Source organism: Pseudoliparis swirei, chromosome 19 (genome assembly GCF_029220125.1).
Source record: "Pseudoliparis swirei isolate HS2019 ecotype Mariana Trench chromosome 19, NWPU_hadal_v1, whole genome shotgun sequence".
In the NCBI taxonomy this organism is placed as follows: domain Eukaryota; kingdom Metazoa; phylum Chordata; class Actinopteri; order Perciformes; family Liparidae; genus Pseudoliparis; species Pseudoliparis swirei.
The window spans coordinates 2,288,747-2,303,648 of record NC_079406.1 but is presented as its reverse complement, the minus strand read 5'-3'; the positions used below and the strand labels follow the sequence as shown (position 1 = coordinate 2,303,648).

General features: G+C 46.8%; 2 protein-coding genes across 2 annotated transcripts; one reads left to right on the top strand and one right to left on the bottom strand.

The window, feature by feature from the left end:
• Window positions 1-2,325: 2,325 nt before the first annotated feature.
• Window positions 2,326-3,533, bottom strand: syce3 (synaptonemal complex central element protein 3). The gene is made up of 3 exons (XM_056440066.1): window positions 3,461-3,533; window positions 2,789-2,897; window positions 2,326-2,681 (listed from the first exon to the last, which is right to left on the bottom strand). Exons 2-3 carry the CDS (start codon window positions 2,895-2,897, stop codon window positions 2,533-2,535), a joined length of 258 nt encoding a protein of 85 aa, XP_056296041.1. The 5' UTR covers window positions 3,461-3,533; the 3' UTR covers window positions 2,326-2,532.
• A 993-nt stretch (window positions 3,534-4,526) lies between these two features.
• Window positions 4,527-5,838, top strand: foxi3b (forkhead box I3b). Its single transcript, XM_056439897.1, has 2 exons — window positions 4,527-5,127; window positions 5,267-5,838. The coding sequence occupies exons 1-2, from the start codon at window positions 4,527-4,529 to the stop codon at window positions 5,836-5,838; spliced, it is 1,173 nt and encodes a 390-aa protein (XP_056295872.1).
• The last annotated feature ends 9,064 nt before the right edge of the window (window positions 5,839-14,902 follow it).

Genomic DNA, 14,902 nt, shown 5'->3' with positions numbered 1-14,902 from the left:
AACTAGATTTCAAGGACTTTTCCAAGCTTGAAAAGAAAAAATGTTTAAAGTTCCATGACTTTTCCAGGTTTATACCGTACGAACCCTGTAGTTTGAATAAAAAAATTTATATGTATATAAATAGTTATTCTTTTAATAAAACTGCGTAAATGAACATAGAAATATAACATTATTTATATCATTTTCCAAAACATTTGGGATTTCAAGGACTTTTCCAAGCTTGAAAAGAGAAAATGTTTAAAGTTCCATGACTTTTCCAGGTTTTCCATGACCGTACGAACCCTGTAGTTTGAATAAAAAAATAAATATGTATATAAATAGTTATTCTTTTAATAAAACTGCGTAAATGAACATAGAAATATAACACATTTCCATTAATTTTTCCAAAACATTTGGGATTTCAAGGACTTTTCCAAGCTTGAAAATAATTTTTTTTTTAATGTTCCATGACTTTTCCAGGTGTTCCATGACCGTGCGAACCCTGTAGTTTGATTAAAAAAATTAATATGGATATAAATATTTATTCTTTTAATAAAACTGTGTAAATGAACATAGGAATATAACAAATTTCCATACATTTTTCCAAAACATTTGGGATTTCAAGGACTTTTCCAAGCTTGAAAAGATTTTTTTTTTTAATGTTCCATGACTTTTCCAGGTGTTCCATGACCGTGCGAACCCTCGTCTAAATCTCCATGGTACGAATTGTTGCGTAACTCCTCCTTTTGGTTCCTTCCTTTGTGTTTGCATTTGACAGAATGAGAGAAAATGAAACGTATTTTTAAAACGGCTGATGGTTTTTATATTACAATAAATAAACTACGTTCACACGGCCTTACCTGTGTTCTTCACGCCCGGGTTTCAAGTCGAGCTGGCGGCGGCTGCTGCTTCGGCGCCTCTCGGGGGTTTCGGGAACGCCAACTTGTCCGGGTGGCCGACACAAACGATCAGGTCGCATTGCCTCAGCTGGGTTCGCACTGCAGGCGGAAAACACAACCAGAAAACCTCGTTCCACAGGCGCCTCAGGTCAACGCGGTTCGAAGGTGTCCCAGGGTCACGTTTCAAAATATATACGGTTCCAAGAGGATGGAAAGTACTTCACAGGGAAGCACCTGAGTGTTACACGTACATACATGCCTCTCCATTTGATCCTATAATGAAGTGCTCCTGGTATTCACTGGTTCCAAAGATATGCTGAGAAATGTATATATATATATATATATATATTCCCAAATACATTGATTCTAACCAGGTTTTTTAAGATGTGTGTACTAAATGAGTTGCATGTTGGAGGGTGGTGCTGATGAACAGAATTAACACAATAAAAACAGACGAACAATTAAAACAATTAGGAGCATGAAAAAAAACCTAAAACACATGAGTACTTGCTCTTTTGATAAGATGATTTTCTTTTTTTATGAGTTTTTTTTCCATTCTTAAACTGACAGCAGCGGTTGATTGACAACCACCCCGACTGTCTCTTTGCCCAAAAAAAACGGTCTATCCTTGGCAGCGAAAAAACAAACAAGAAGTTGCAAAACCCTGCCTCACATCAAATGGCATGATGGACACCCCCCGCGATGTGTGAGATCTTTCCGTTACTCATATCTGCCCATCAGCATCGTGCAACCCTGCACCGCCGACATCGACAAGCGGAGGCTACAAGCCAAGCAGCAGTTGGTGTGCAGTAATCCGATTTGGTTATCGTTTCAGATCTCGGATAACAGCTAGATCACGCGCTTTGCATATTTGCAAATCGATCATTAAAAGTCGTCTTGCTGGCATCTTTTGATTCTTTCTGACATTTCTTTGGAGGTGTAAATGTGAGCAGTCAAACATACGTGCCAGTTCCTCCATGCAGTGAGATAAGGAGTCCAGCCCTCTCAATATGTTTTCCAGATCGATGGAGGCCGTTGAGGCAGCTCCCTCTGCGTTCTCCATCTGGAACATATAGTTGCATAAGAACAAAGCAACGCTACGTCAGCTGTAATTATACGACACAAAAAATTGTAGAAACTTGAAATTAAATTGTGAATGCTGCTGTAATATATCCAATAAAATGTGAATATAAAATGTGATTTAATGAGCTGTGAACCGAGCAATATGACGGCAGAGTGATGATGAAACACATTAATGTGGGTATTAATATTCCACTTATAAAGATCTGCATTTTGAAGGTGGAAAATGGCTTAACCTCTATCTATAATGTTTTAAGGACTGGGTTGACAGATTCATGACATGAGATCATTGATAAATCTTGGGAGTTACACTTTTAATAAATTTCAAGAGCAGGTTTCTAAAAAAAAAAAAAGACCACAGAAGACATTCTCATTTTTTTCTTTTTCTTTATTCTTAAATTAAAGAGGCTGAAGCCATCAGAATACTTTACACCCCACAGCACGTTGAAGGCAACAATAAGTCTGTACATCACTGAATACAATTTTTTTGGTGACGTTTTTCAGCCAGAAGCAGGATCGTCGTCTCGTGAGCTGAACCCGGGGGATGACGTCTGAACGGCGGCTGCAGGTCCGTTCAGCTGCCGCTCTCTGGCTCCGGTTCGTGGTCTCCGCAGATGATAGCGTGACATCTCTGGAAGGCCTCGCTCAGGTTCTGCATGGAGGTGCCCAGCTCGGGACTGGTCCGCAGCGCCACCATGTCGTAGCCCATCCAGGTGAGCTGCACTGGAACAGGTATAAAGATAACCAGAGTGACGACGTGACGTGTAACGTTATGTTGAGTGCTCATATTGCGGAGGGAGCAAGCTGCCTGACTTAGTGTCGTCACGCACCTGATAAGTCCTCAACGGCTTCTATAATTCGCTCCAGGTCTTTGTTCAGCTCCAACACGTCGTCGATGCTCTCCTGCGGCAGCTCGGGCATCGGAGAGGAATCGGCCATCTAAATTACAACACCGGTGTTTCGGTTTAACAGGCGACAGTGTTAACTGGTGACTTCCCGTCGAGCTGTGCTCGTGAATGCCGCTTGGTTTAATTTAGTAATGAAGTGTCAACCCCTCTCATATGACGTTACATACTAATATTTACTATACTAATGAAAAAATACTAATTAAAAATACGGCATTCACGAGGGCAGCGACGTGTTCTCTTTATATTTTCAAGCTGTTTGTAACTACGACACTAACAAACGCTGTGGTTCAAAGTCGCCAGTTAACACGGTCGCTTCTTAATCCGTAACACCGGCGTTTCTTCCCCGCAAAAAAAAGTAACTTTCGCTCGCGCATACGACCGTTGGTTTACGTCACCGTAGGCCGCCTCAGTTAGCTAGCTAGCTTAGCTCACGGCTGCGGTGGTGTTGCGTTAGCACGATAGAAATATGATTCTGAAGTTATTTTTCATCCGTCAAAAGTAACAGCGGCATCTACAAACAATGGCTGGAATTTTAATCGTAGTTCATGTGTTTAAATGAGGTGTTATCTGTTCATAAAATGTGCAACAACTTACGATAGAGCGTCCTTTCTTCAGTCAGCTAGCTAGTTTGAAACAGAAAGCGCTCGTGCTCACTACTAATGTCGTCTTATCACGTGACCATGTAACTTCCTACGATGTTCGGGAATTATTTTTCTTCACACAAAACCCTTATTTTATATTATTAATATTATTATATAATAATTATTGTATACAACACTGCCATTGACGGTAGGAAGTCTACACTGAGTTTTTAATAATTCAAAAACATTATAACAAAATATATTTTAAGGTAGCCTTACCTGTGTAACTTGGAAATATCTGCTAAAATGTATAAAAGGAAATACTACGCCCCCTACAAAATTAGTTTAAAATAAATAAAGATTATATTATTCAAAGTAGGCTATACTGAATACACTATCTGTAAGGCTGTTATTAACCCATTATTCACACTTCTGTGGTAGTCTGAAGCCACTTTTATTGTATTCCTTTGCTATTTCTACAGCTAAGATGCCATTATAATTGCTTTTGTTTTTTCCATCATAATTATTACTCTTTTAGTGTCGTAAAGCTTCATAGAAAACATGGAAGCAATTTAATATGAATGTAACTCTAAGTGTGATCCATATTTAATGAGAAAACAATGAGCCGCAACATAATCTCTGTAGGAGAAGGTTGTTTATCTTCATAATGACTAAACATGGCCAGGATTAGCAAGCAGAGAAAAGAATGATTAAATGTATCATCCAAATCTAAGTTATTTAATTCAGTTAAAATTGATATTTAAACAGATGACTGAACTCAATCAATGTCGGAGTAAAAGCTTGAGTGGAAAATTATTGAATTGAGGGTGAACAAAAAAACCCTGAAGGAAGTGAACCAGCTGACGGCAGGGAAAAAAACTGAGAAAACAGGAACAGGCTTCTCACCTGAGAAACCAACCAATCGGACGAGCCGGGGGGCGTCTCCCGGGGGAAACGCATAAAGGTATGACAGGTGACATCTTGACATAAAGCAAGTGCAAGCAGACCAGAAAGGTGTGGAGAAGAGTAGAGCTCACACCTGGGAAGACTCTTGAGCGCCGTAAGAATACGATCCCGCGATGTCGACGTTTGAGGTGCAGGGTCAGTCTCCTCCTCGCTGCGGCCCGCAGTTCCCCAGCCTGGGCCAGGAGCCCCCCGAGCTCAGCATGTACAGCGACTGCTACTACCCTCCGCCGTCGCTGCCGAGTCCGCAGCGCACCGCGCCGACCGCCTACGACCTGAGCGACTACGCCGCCTCCTCCCCGAACCCGTACCTGTGGTTCAACGGCTCCGGGATCAACACGCCGCCGTACCTGGCCGCCGCGGGGCCGCCGGGTAACCCCGGACCCCCCTTTGTCCCTCAGCACTACGGAATGCAGAGGCCTTACCTGGGTCCGGCCGGCGCCGGGGTTCCGGGAGGGGAGCTGAGCTGGTTCTCCCTGCCCTCGCAAGAGGACCTGATGAAGCTGGTCCGGCCGCCGTACTCCTACTCCGCCCTCATCGCCATGGCGATCCACGGGGCGCCGGACCGGAGGCTGACGCTGAGTCAGATCTATCAGTACGTGGCCGACAACTTCCCGTTCTACAACAAGAGCAAAGCGGGCTGGCAGAACTCCATCAGACACAACCTGTCGCTCAACGACTGCTTCAAGAAAGTCCCGAGAGACGAGGACGATCCAGGTAAGACTGTTTTTGGCGTGTTTTGCCTCCGTCTCGATTCTCTCTCGCGAGGCGAGACTCGGGTGATTCACTTCATTTCCTTTGTGTTTGAATGTTTCAATCGAACCTCACCCGACGTCTTACGCTCTCACACCAACAGGCAAGGGCAACTACTGGACCCTCGACCCGAACTGCGAAAAGATGTTCGACAACGGAAACTTCCGTCGCAAGAGGAAGAGGAAGTCCGATTCCCTCCCCGGCGCCGACGGCGGCTCGGGGGTCCCGGAGTCGTGCGACAGCGAGCGGGGGAGCCCCGAGGACTCGACCGGCCTCAACATCTCGCCCGCGCCGGACCGGATCCCCTCCCCGTCGTCGGCGGGCCCGGCGGCGGCGCCGTCGTGTCTCAGCAGCTTCCTGTCCGAGATGTCCGGCGTGACGTCCGGCGGCGAGGTGGTGGGAGGCGACGGGCTGAACCGGCCGCTGCAGATCAACCTGGACGGGCCTCACAGAACCACGCAGCCCGGCGGCTTCGGCAGCTACTCCCCCAACTCGGGCGGGCCGGAGTGGGGGCCCCACGGCCCGGCCGCCCCCGTGCTCTCCTCCTCGCCCGCCCACGCCTCCCTCGGCTACGCCGGCCCCGTCCTCAGCCAGTACAGCGGGTCCAGTGGGCATTTCTACCCCACGCTGGGCTCGACAGGCATCATCTACCACCGCGAGGGCACCGAGGTGTGATGAGACTTTAGGGGGGGGGGGTCGGGTTGAAAAGACTTCGCGGGAAATGTTACCCCTCTGGTCACTGTTGTCAGATTGGGTTCACACACACACACACACACACACACACACACACATTGCGCTGACTGAGACAGTTGAGATATCTGTAAGGCTTCGACTCCCACAGTAACAGCTGAGTCAGCCACGACAGGTGTGTGTGTGTGTGTGTGTGTGTGTGTGTGTCCCTCCCTGAAACCGCTATCAGATCCTCAGTCAGCTTTTACTCAATCCAAAGCCGCCCTCTATCAGATCTGACTCATTAATAACAGATCCTGGATCTGATCTGCTGACTCCAGGTCATTCCACTATCTGCCGTTCTCCGATGGCATCGCCCCCACACACAACGCTCAGGCGGCACATTTAGAGGAGGCGATGACACCGCCGTCTACGTAGGAATTAAAAAGAAGGTAAAAAAAAAGGTAGATATCGTTGTGTTTTTGAAGTACTGAAGCTTTAATAATCTGATGTCTTGTGGGGGGGGGGGGGTCTTTCTACGTTGTAAATATGTCAATGTGTTGCGTAACGTTATACATTTATATTGTTGGTTTTGTGTATTGATTCCTAATGTATGGTATATGCTACACGTGTTGTGCTTTTGATATGAATAAAAGGTTTCAGAGTTCCACGCTTGTATTTTCTCAATTTCTTTTTTTCCAATGAAGAATAATTACGACTCAAAAAAACATTTTAAAAAAGAGGAAAGAGAGGGAGCGTAAGTCTCGCTGACAGAAAACAGTCCCGTCAGAGAAAGCCGAGGACCAGGCGAGGAGGACCTGCATGTCGGTGTAACTCGATCTGTGTGTGATGGATTGCTAACCGACTCCTCTGAAACGTTTCCCATGTCCCCGCCGGTCACACGGTCCGTCCTCCCAGCGCCGAGCGGACGCACGAGAACCTCGCCGGGGGAACCGGCTCCAGAACAAAGAGATGCTGAAGATGCTGAAGCGGGAGTTAAAACCAGAGGGCGCTCGGCGAGGTTCTCAGAGCTCGGCGTTGATTGGCCGCCGAGGAGATTGTTAGAAGTCGCTTCGCAGATATTATTTATTCATTTGTCGTAGAAACCAAGAACATTGTGTAAGTTTGTACAAAACTTTAATGTCAAAGGAATGGAGGAACAGGTTCGAGCCGCATAAAGACATTCATGGTCTGGCTTTCTTTATCTGACTGCATGAGAAAGACAATAAGAAGGTAATACAGCAATAAAAAGTAGTAAATAGAGTAATAAAAAGGTAAAAATACAGTAATAAAAAAGGTAACAAAAATAGTAATGAAAAAGTAATAAATATATTAATACAAAGGTAAGAAATATAGTATATATTATATTATATTATATAATTATAATATAATGAAAAAGTAACAAATAAAGTAATAAAAAGATAAAAAATACAGTAATAGAAAAGTAAAAATTAGATAGATAGATGGATACTTTATTAATCCCGAGGGAAATTTAGGTAAGAATAATTTAGGTAATAATTTATAGTAATACAAAGGTAACAAATACAGTAATAAAAAAGTAATACACATATTAATACAAAGGTAATAAATATAGTAATAAAAAGGTATTAACTAAAGTAATAAAAAGGTAAAAAATACAGTAATGAAAAGGTACAACATATAGTTATAAAAAGGTAACACATATAGTAATACAAAGGTAACAAATATAGTAATGAAAAGACAAGAAATATAGTAATAAAAAGGTAACACATATAATAATACAAAGGTAACAAATATAGTAGTGAAAAGATAATAAATAAAGTAATAAAAAGGTCAAAAAGACTAATAAAAAGGTAATAAATGCAGTAATAAAAAGGTTACACATATAGTAATACAAAGGTAATATATAGTAATAAAAAGGTAAAGCATATAGCAATGAAAAGTTAACAAATAAAAGGTAATACAAAACGGTAGTATATGCAGCAGAAGAAACAATCGTAATGTAATATAATAAAAAAACAGTTTATCAATAAAGATACCGTAATACCAAAACCTGCAAAGTAAGTCAGATGTGGAGCAATAAGGCAGATTGACTCTTGTCTGCTGTCTTCATGCAACACTTGTAATCCATACAGTAATATACTGTTTTTAAAAACATTAACTTTTCCAACATCTGGATCACATGATACTTAACACATGATATTTATAAAGCACGTATTTTACTTGTGATTTTGTATGTATTTTATTAAAATGTAATGTTTTCTACTATCTGGACCTTGAGTCTGGAATAAAAGTTTGATTCATTGAGTCTACGAGTCCCTGTGTAATTGTAAACTATTGGAATAGTATTATTTAAACATTGGCTAATTGAATGAACCATCGCTATATGATAATAACCCTATAACTTGGTGTTATTCTTTCCTCTGGGTATCCTTCACATCCATCTCCCTGTTATTTCTAACCCTTTGATCGATGTCCGCCCGAGGCCTGTATTTACCCCGCAACACAGGCAGCATGACCATCATTTACACTAAACACAGAGAGAAACTCACAAGTCACCGGAGAGCCGACCCCAGGAGACGTGGAGTTCAACATCCTGGTTGCGATTGGCAAAGCGCGCCAAGGTGGAGACGGTCAACCTGTCGACTATTTGCATAACCGATTCCCAAAAAACAAGCGGCCAAGGTTGCATTTCTGGACTCATCGCGAAGAAGTCCCCCCCGCTTCATGAGCTATCTGATTTAAATGTGCTAAAAGGCCTGCGCCTCCAACCTCAGGAGACATCAAGGGAACCCCCGCCGTGCCAACAAAAATCATATGCAAATAGATGATATTCGCACGCAGATATTAGGCTTACAGAGTGAGCTTCTATGAAAGAAAGACAAACAGAAAGGAGTGTGGGGGGTATCAGAGTATCACTGTCCCAACATGTCGCACAACCTTCCCCTGGTGGAGAGCTGCCCCATCGGTTTGTTTTTCGGCTCCTTATCTCCAGACCGGTGAGCCGGCAGGTGAATGAGGAGGCATCGAGGGAACACTCGTGGCCTTCTGCATCCCCCCCCCCCCCAAAACAAAACTTTCACCATCTTCCGTCTTATGTCAGACGCTTTTTAAAAACGGATGCACATTTTCTCTCTTTTCTTTCTTTTCGCCGCCGTTAATCACGGCCGCCCGCGCGGGGAGGACAAGGTCGGGGAGAGAATGCACAGTTCCAGATGGAGCTCACCAGATCAGAGTGATTTAACTCCCCGGCTCCTCCAACCAAAGTCAAGTAGCTTTTTATTGAAACTCACAACAACATACATATTTTTGGGGGGAAATCCCCTCATCGGTTGCTGGTGATATCTTTATTTGGACGGCGCGGATACATCCAGACCACAAGCCGCTCACACCTCGTTCGCATCACGTGTGTGAACTGTTCCCCTCTTTTTTTATCCCCCTTCTTCTTTCCCGAGTCAACAAAACAACTTGAAACCTTCATAAAAACAATCAGTTTGATGACCTCACGGCGCATTCACTCATAAATGAAGCCGCCGTGCGTCAGAGCGCCGTCCGGGCCGTATAGCTCCTCCGCGATCCGGGGAGACGCGGGACGGCATCCATCAATCACGAGTTCCTGTCGCGACGGCCCGCCGCCGCCCGGGGCTCCAGAATTATTGCTCAACACAGAGAGCGATGCGATTAAAATCTATAAATCCTCATCTCCACCTGCCGCCCGGCTCGTGGCATGCTTCCACGCACCTGTCGAGCTAACGGAACGCACACACACACACCCTCGCACTGCCAATGTGTGTGTGTGTGTGTGTGTGTGTGTGTGCAGTGCAAAGGCACACACAAGTGGGTGGTGTTTATATTGTGAACTCAGACAGAGAACGATTACCCCCCCGAGCCGGTATGCAGAAGATATTTGTCTGTGTGTCCAGATTATTATTGCGGCCTCCAAGATGCGTCAAGCTAACAGTTGCATGTGCTGTTCTGGGGGGGGGGGGGATGACCCTCTCAGTTGAACACGAGGCGAACTGTCCGGGTACCAGAAGCAACCCAAAACACGCACACACCTTCTGTATTTACTAAAACAGCCCCGTCCTATCCAGGCTGTTTAGTAAACGGCAGCAGAGAACGTCAAGCCTGGAGACATGCGGTCATGCCCAGCGCCTCGGCTCGGCATTAGCGGCTCGCTGTTGTGTGTAAACACGCACACACACTCCAGACACACGCATGCAGGTGACGAAAGGAGCGAGACGCCTCGCCTCTCGTTTTTCTTTTTTTTATGGAAGTCATTGAACGACCTTTTTTTGTTTGCGGCCGGCTTCGCGTTCTCCCCAGAGGTCAATGGACCGCGTTAGAAATCCCTCGCGGCACACTTTCCCCCGCAAAGCTTTTGAGTCGTCGAGCCCAGAAGAAGAACAAAAACCATCTCCTCTTCGCGTCACTTCGCCGACGTCCAGGAAATCGTATTCCCGGTTTGGATAAAGAAGGTGAAAAAAGTCAACGTTTTCCATGAATCCCGGTGAAACACGCGTCCGGCAGCAGCAGCAGCTCCTGCTGCCGTCTCCAGGGAGGCAGTGAGGGACTCTCCCCCCTCAACGTGGCTTATATATACACCGTTTGGGGAAAAGAGAAGTTTAAAGACAAACACAGAGCGCGCTGAGAGCGTGTGTATATATGAATCATCGCTATTGCACCCTAAAATATTGTCCATGTCAACATGCGGCCAACGCGGCGACGGGAACAGGCGAGGGAGGGATTCATCGCCCTGAACTTTGTCACAGTTTTAAACCGACCGGACGCGGCTTAGGGCCCAGAGGTGAAGGTCACGGATGAAATATCTCAACAACTAACGGATGCTTTTGTGAAGTAGAAGCTTTATTCATGATACAGAAGGGCTGTTCTTCTCAGTTCTTGCCTATGTGATGATGCGTGAGGGTTGAAACCTGGTTTTTCTAAATTAAAAGCGAAGCGAAGAGGACAAGAAATGTAAAAAAAAGTACTTTAAAGTAAAAAATAAAAACTTTGTGTGATGTAAATAAAATAAGAAACGCTTCCTTCGAGTGCAGGAAAATTATTTGAGGATGCGTGAGTGTCGCTCCACAGTTATAATTGGGCTTTTCCTGATTAAAAGCAAAGCAAAGAGGACTCCTTATACATTTAAAAAAGCTCCGGAATGTAAAAATGATTAGAATCACTTCCTTCAAGTAAAGGTAAATCAGTTCTTGCCTCTATGAGGATGCGTGAGTGTCGCTCCACAGTTAGAGCCTGCAAAGCAACGAGGACTTTAAAAAAAAGGAGTGTGTAACGTTAAAATAGTTTGAGTGAAGCGCTCAGCAGGTCCTCCGTGTTCCTCCCGAGTCACTCAGACGTTGACGAGGCTCAGCACGTGTTGCTCATGCGCTCGCCTTCATCCCCCCGCTAACCGCCTGAAACCGGACCCGGCAGCGGGATCCAAACCGCGGGCACTCGCGAGACAAATGGCTCAACAGAACCCCCCCCCCCCCCAAAAAAAGAGAAGGAGAAACAAACAGTTTTCTTGACCTTCACCTTCAGACATGGACTCTGACTGCAGTTCAGCCTCGGGCCGACCCCGTGCTCCTTTGCTCATTGCAGGATATTAACGCTGCGGTGAGATGTAACCCAAACCTTTCTGTTTATTTGCTTTACAGGAGTGCGGTTTCTTAATTTGTTTCTGTCAGTTTTCAGGTCAACGGTGATGGTGTGGTGCGTTCATGAAAACATGTGAGTGACAGCTCCCTCCTTCATTCGGACTACGATAACCATAACACGGTTATACATGGATAGTCTCTTAATGCTGCGTTCATTTATTGGCTCAAGCTGGTGCTGCAGCATCGACCACGCACACACACACACACACACACATGGAAACTCACCGACGTGCGTGGAGCTCAATTAGTCTCTGTGAAGCACTCACACCCCATTATGTTGTCAACAAGCAGATAAGACGCAGCCGAGCTGAGCGTCAACAGAACCTCTCAGCTGGAGGCCGGAGGCTCGGAGGCCTCCACCTGTCACAATAATAATTCATTAGAACAAATAATTCACTTTAACACCCTGCTGCTGGTTGAGCCCTGAGTGGAGGACAGCGTCACGTTGCCCTCAGAGGGCTGACGGCAACACGGTGATGAAATAACCACGAACACCACGTTAAAGGACTGCTTTCATTTGATGATTGTTTATTCAAGTGTAAACACGGTGCATATGCCTTTGTATAAATGTACTGGTCTGGGGTAGTGGTTCTGTACTGGTCTGAGGTAGTGGTTCTGTACTGGTCTGAGGTAGTTGTTCTCCACTGGTCTGGGGTAGTGGTTCTCTACTGGTCTGGGGTAGTTGTTCTCCACTGGTCTGGGGTAGTGGTTCTCCACTGGTCTGGGCTAGTGGTTCTCTACTGGTCTGGGGTAGTTGTTCTCCACTGGTCTGGGGTAGTGGTTCTCCACTGGTCTGGGGTAGTGGTTCTCCACTGGTCTGGGGTAGTGGTTCTGTACTGGTCTAAGGTAGTTGTTCTCCACTGGTCTGAGGTAGTGGTTCTCTACTGGTCTGGGGTAGTGGTTTTCTACTGGTCTGGGGTAGTGGTTCTCCACTGGTCTGGGGTAGGGGTTCTCCACTGGTCTGGGGTAGTGGTTCTCCACTGGTTTGGGGTAGTGGTTCTCTACTGGTCTGGGGTAGTGGTTCTCCACTGGTCTGGGGTAGGGGTTCTCCACTGGTCTGGGGTAGTGGTTCTCTACTGGTCTGGGGTAGTGGTTCTCTACTGGTCTCGGGTAATGGTTTTCCAATGTTCTGGTGTAGTGGTTCTCCACTGGTCTGGGCTAGTGGTTCTCCACTGGTTTGGGGTAGGGGTTCTCCACTGGTCTGGGGTAGTGGTTCTCTACTGGTCTGGGGTAGTGGTTCTCCACTGGTCTCGGGTAATGGTTTTCCAATGTTCTGGTGTAGTGGTTCTCCACTGGTCTGGGCTAGTGGTTCTCCACTGGTTTGGGGTAGTGGTTCTCTACTGGTCTGGGGTAGTGGTTCTCCACTGGTCTGGGGTAGGGGTTCTCCACTGGTCTGGGGTAGTGGTTCTCTACTGGTCTGGGGTAGTTGTTCTCCACTGGTCTGGGGTAGTGGTTCTCCACTGGTCTGGGCTAGTGGTTCTCTACTGGTCTGGGGTAGTTGTTCTCCACTGGTCTGGGGTAGTGGTTCTCCACTGGTCTGGGGTAGTGGTTCTCCACTGGTCTGGGGTAGTGGTTCTGTCCTGGTCTAAGGTAGTTGTTCTCCACTGGTCTGAGGTAGTGGTTCTCTACTGGTCTGGGGTAGTGGTTTTCTACTGGTCTGGGGTAGTGGTTCTCCACTGGTCTGGGGTAGGGGTTCTCCACTGGTCTGGGGTAGTGGTTCTCCACTGGTCTGGTGTAGGGGTTCTCCACTGGTCTGGGGTAGTGGTTCTCTACTGGTCTGGGGTAGTGGTTCTCCACTGGTCTGGGGTAGTGGTTCTCCACTGGTCTGGGGTAATGGTTCTCCACTGGTCTGGTGTAGGGGTTCTCCACTGGTCTGGGGTAGTGGTTTTCCAATGTTCTGGTGTAGTGGTTCTCCACTGGTTTGGGGTAGTGGTTCTCTACTGGTCTGGGGTAGTGGTTCTCCACTGGTCTGGGGTAGGGGTTCTCCACTGGTCTGGGGTAGTGGTTCTCTACTGGTCTCGGGTAATGGTTTTCCAATGTTCTGGTGTAGTGGTTCTCCACTGGTCTGGGCTAGTGTTTCTCCACTGGTTTGGGGTAGGGGTTCTCCACTGGTCTGGGGTAGTGGTTCTCTACTGGTCTGGGGTAGTGGTTCTCCACTGGTCTCGGGTAATGGTTTTCCAATGTTCTGGTGTAGTGGTTCTCCACTGGTCTGGGCTAGTGGTTCTCCACTGGTTTGGGGTAGGGGTTCTCCACTGGTCTGGGGTAGTGGTTCTCTACTGGTCTGGGGTAGTGGTTCTCCACTGGTCTGGGGTAGGGGTTCTCCACTGGTCTGGGGTAGTGGTTCTCTACTGGTCTGGGGTAGTGGTTCTCTACTGGTCTGGGGTAGTGGTTCTCCTCTGGTCTGGGGTAATGGTTCTCCACTGGTCTGGGGTAGTGGTTCTCCACTGGTCTGGGGTAGGGGTTCTCTACTGGTCTGGGGTAGTGGTTCTCCACTGGTCTGGGGTAGGGGTTCTCTACTGGTCTGGGGTAGTGGTTCTCTACTGGTCTGGGCTAGTGGTTCTCCACTCGTATGAGGTAGTGGTTCTCCACTGGTCTCGGGTAATGGTTTTCCAATGTTCTGGTGTAGTGGTTCTCCACTGGTCTGGGCTAGTGGTTCTCCACTGGTTTGGGGTAGTGGTTCTCTACTGGTTTGGGGTAGTGGTCCTCCACTGGTCTGGGATAGTGGTTCTCTACTGGTCTGGGGTAGTGGTTCTCTACTGGTTTGGGGTAGTGGTTCTCTACTGGTTTGGGCTAGTGGTTCTCCACTGGTTTGGGGTAGTGGTTCTCTACTGGTTTGGGGTAGTGGTCCTCCACTGGTCTGGGATAGGGGTTCTCTACTGGTCTGGGGTAGTGGTTCTCAACCGACGTTTTGGCAGCAGTGTTTCTCTCAAAACTAAACGCTGTGAGTTTGGGCGTAGTGGGCGGGGCTTGTGAGCAGCAGACCGTGGACTCCCAGCTCCTTCCAGACATTCGGATGCAACAGGCAGACGTTCACCAATGTGCTGCAGGTGAGTCGGGAGGCCTCCCTCCCCACGGAGCGCTCTGCAGCCCGGAGGTCACCTCTGAGGGATTGGATGTCACACCAACAGCAAACGGGATGAAACCGTCGGGTCCGTCACGCTCGGAGACGGCGGCCTCCAAACCCCCATGAGCCTCGTGTTGTGACACACTGCCGTGACTTCAGGGACGAAAACAAGGAACCTGGCTCCACTGGTTATAGATGGGTCCCCCGATAGGGATTTCCCTCTTCTCGCTATTTAGTGTTTTTTTCATTATTATTATTATTATTAAAAAAACGTTGAAACTAAATCTGCCCCCCCGATGCTCCAGAAGTCGGTCGATAAGTCGGCGAGCCAGAGGAACGTCTCGTGTGATGCAGCCAGAGATAATGA

What these genes read in the sequence shown, in the direction of transcription:
- foxi3b (XM_056439897.1), top strand. Translation starts at nt 4,527, where the DNA reads ATGTCGACGTTTGAGGTGCAGGGTCAGTCTCCTCCTCGCTGCGGCCCG. An exon ending in GAGAGACGAGGACGATCCAG is followed by an intron (nt 5,128 to 5,266) that starts GTAAGACTGTTT and finishes TCACACCAACAG; the next exon opens with GCAAGGGCAACTACTGGACC.
- syce3 (XM_056440066.1), bottom strand. Translation starts at nt 2,897, where the DNA reads ATGGCCGATTCCTCTCCGATGCCCGAGCTGCCGCAGGAGAGCATCGAC. An exon ending in AGCCGTTGAGGACTTATCAG is followed by an intron (nt 2,682 to 2,788) that starts GTGCGTGACGAC and finishes TACCTGTTCCAG; the next exon opens with TGCAGCTCACCTGGATGGGC.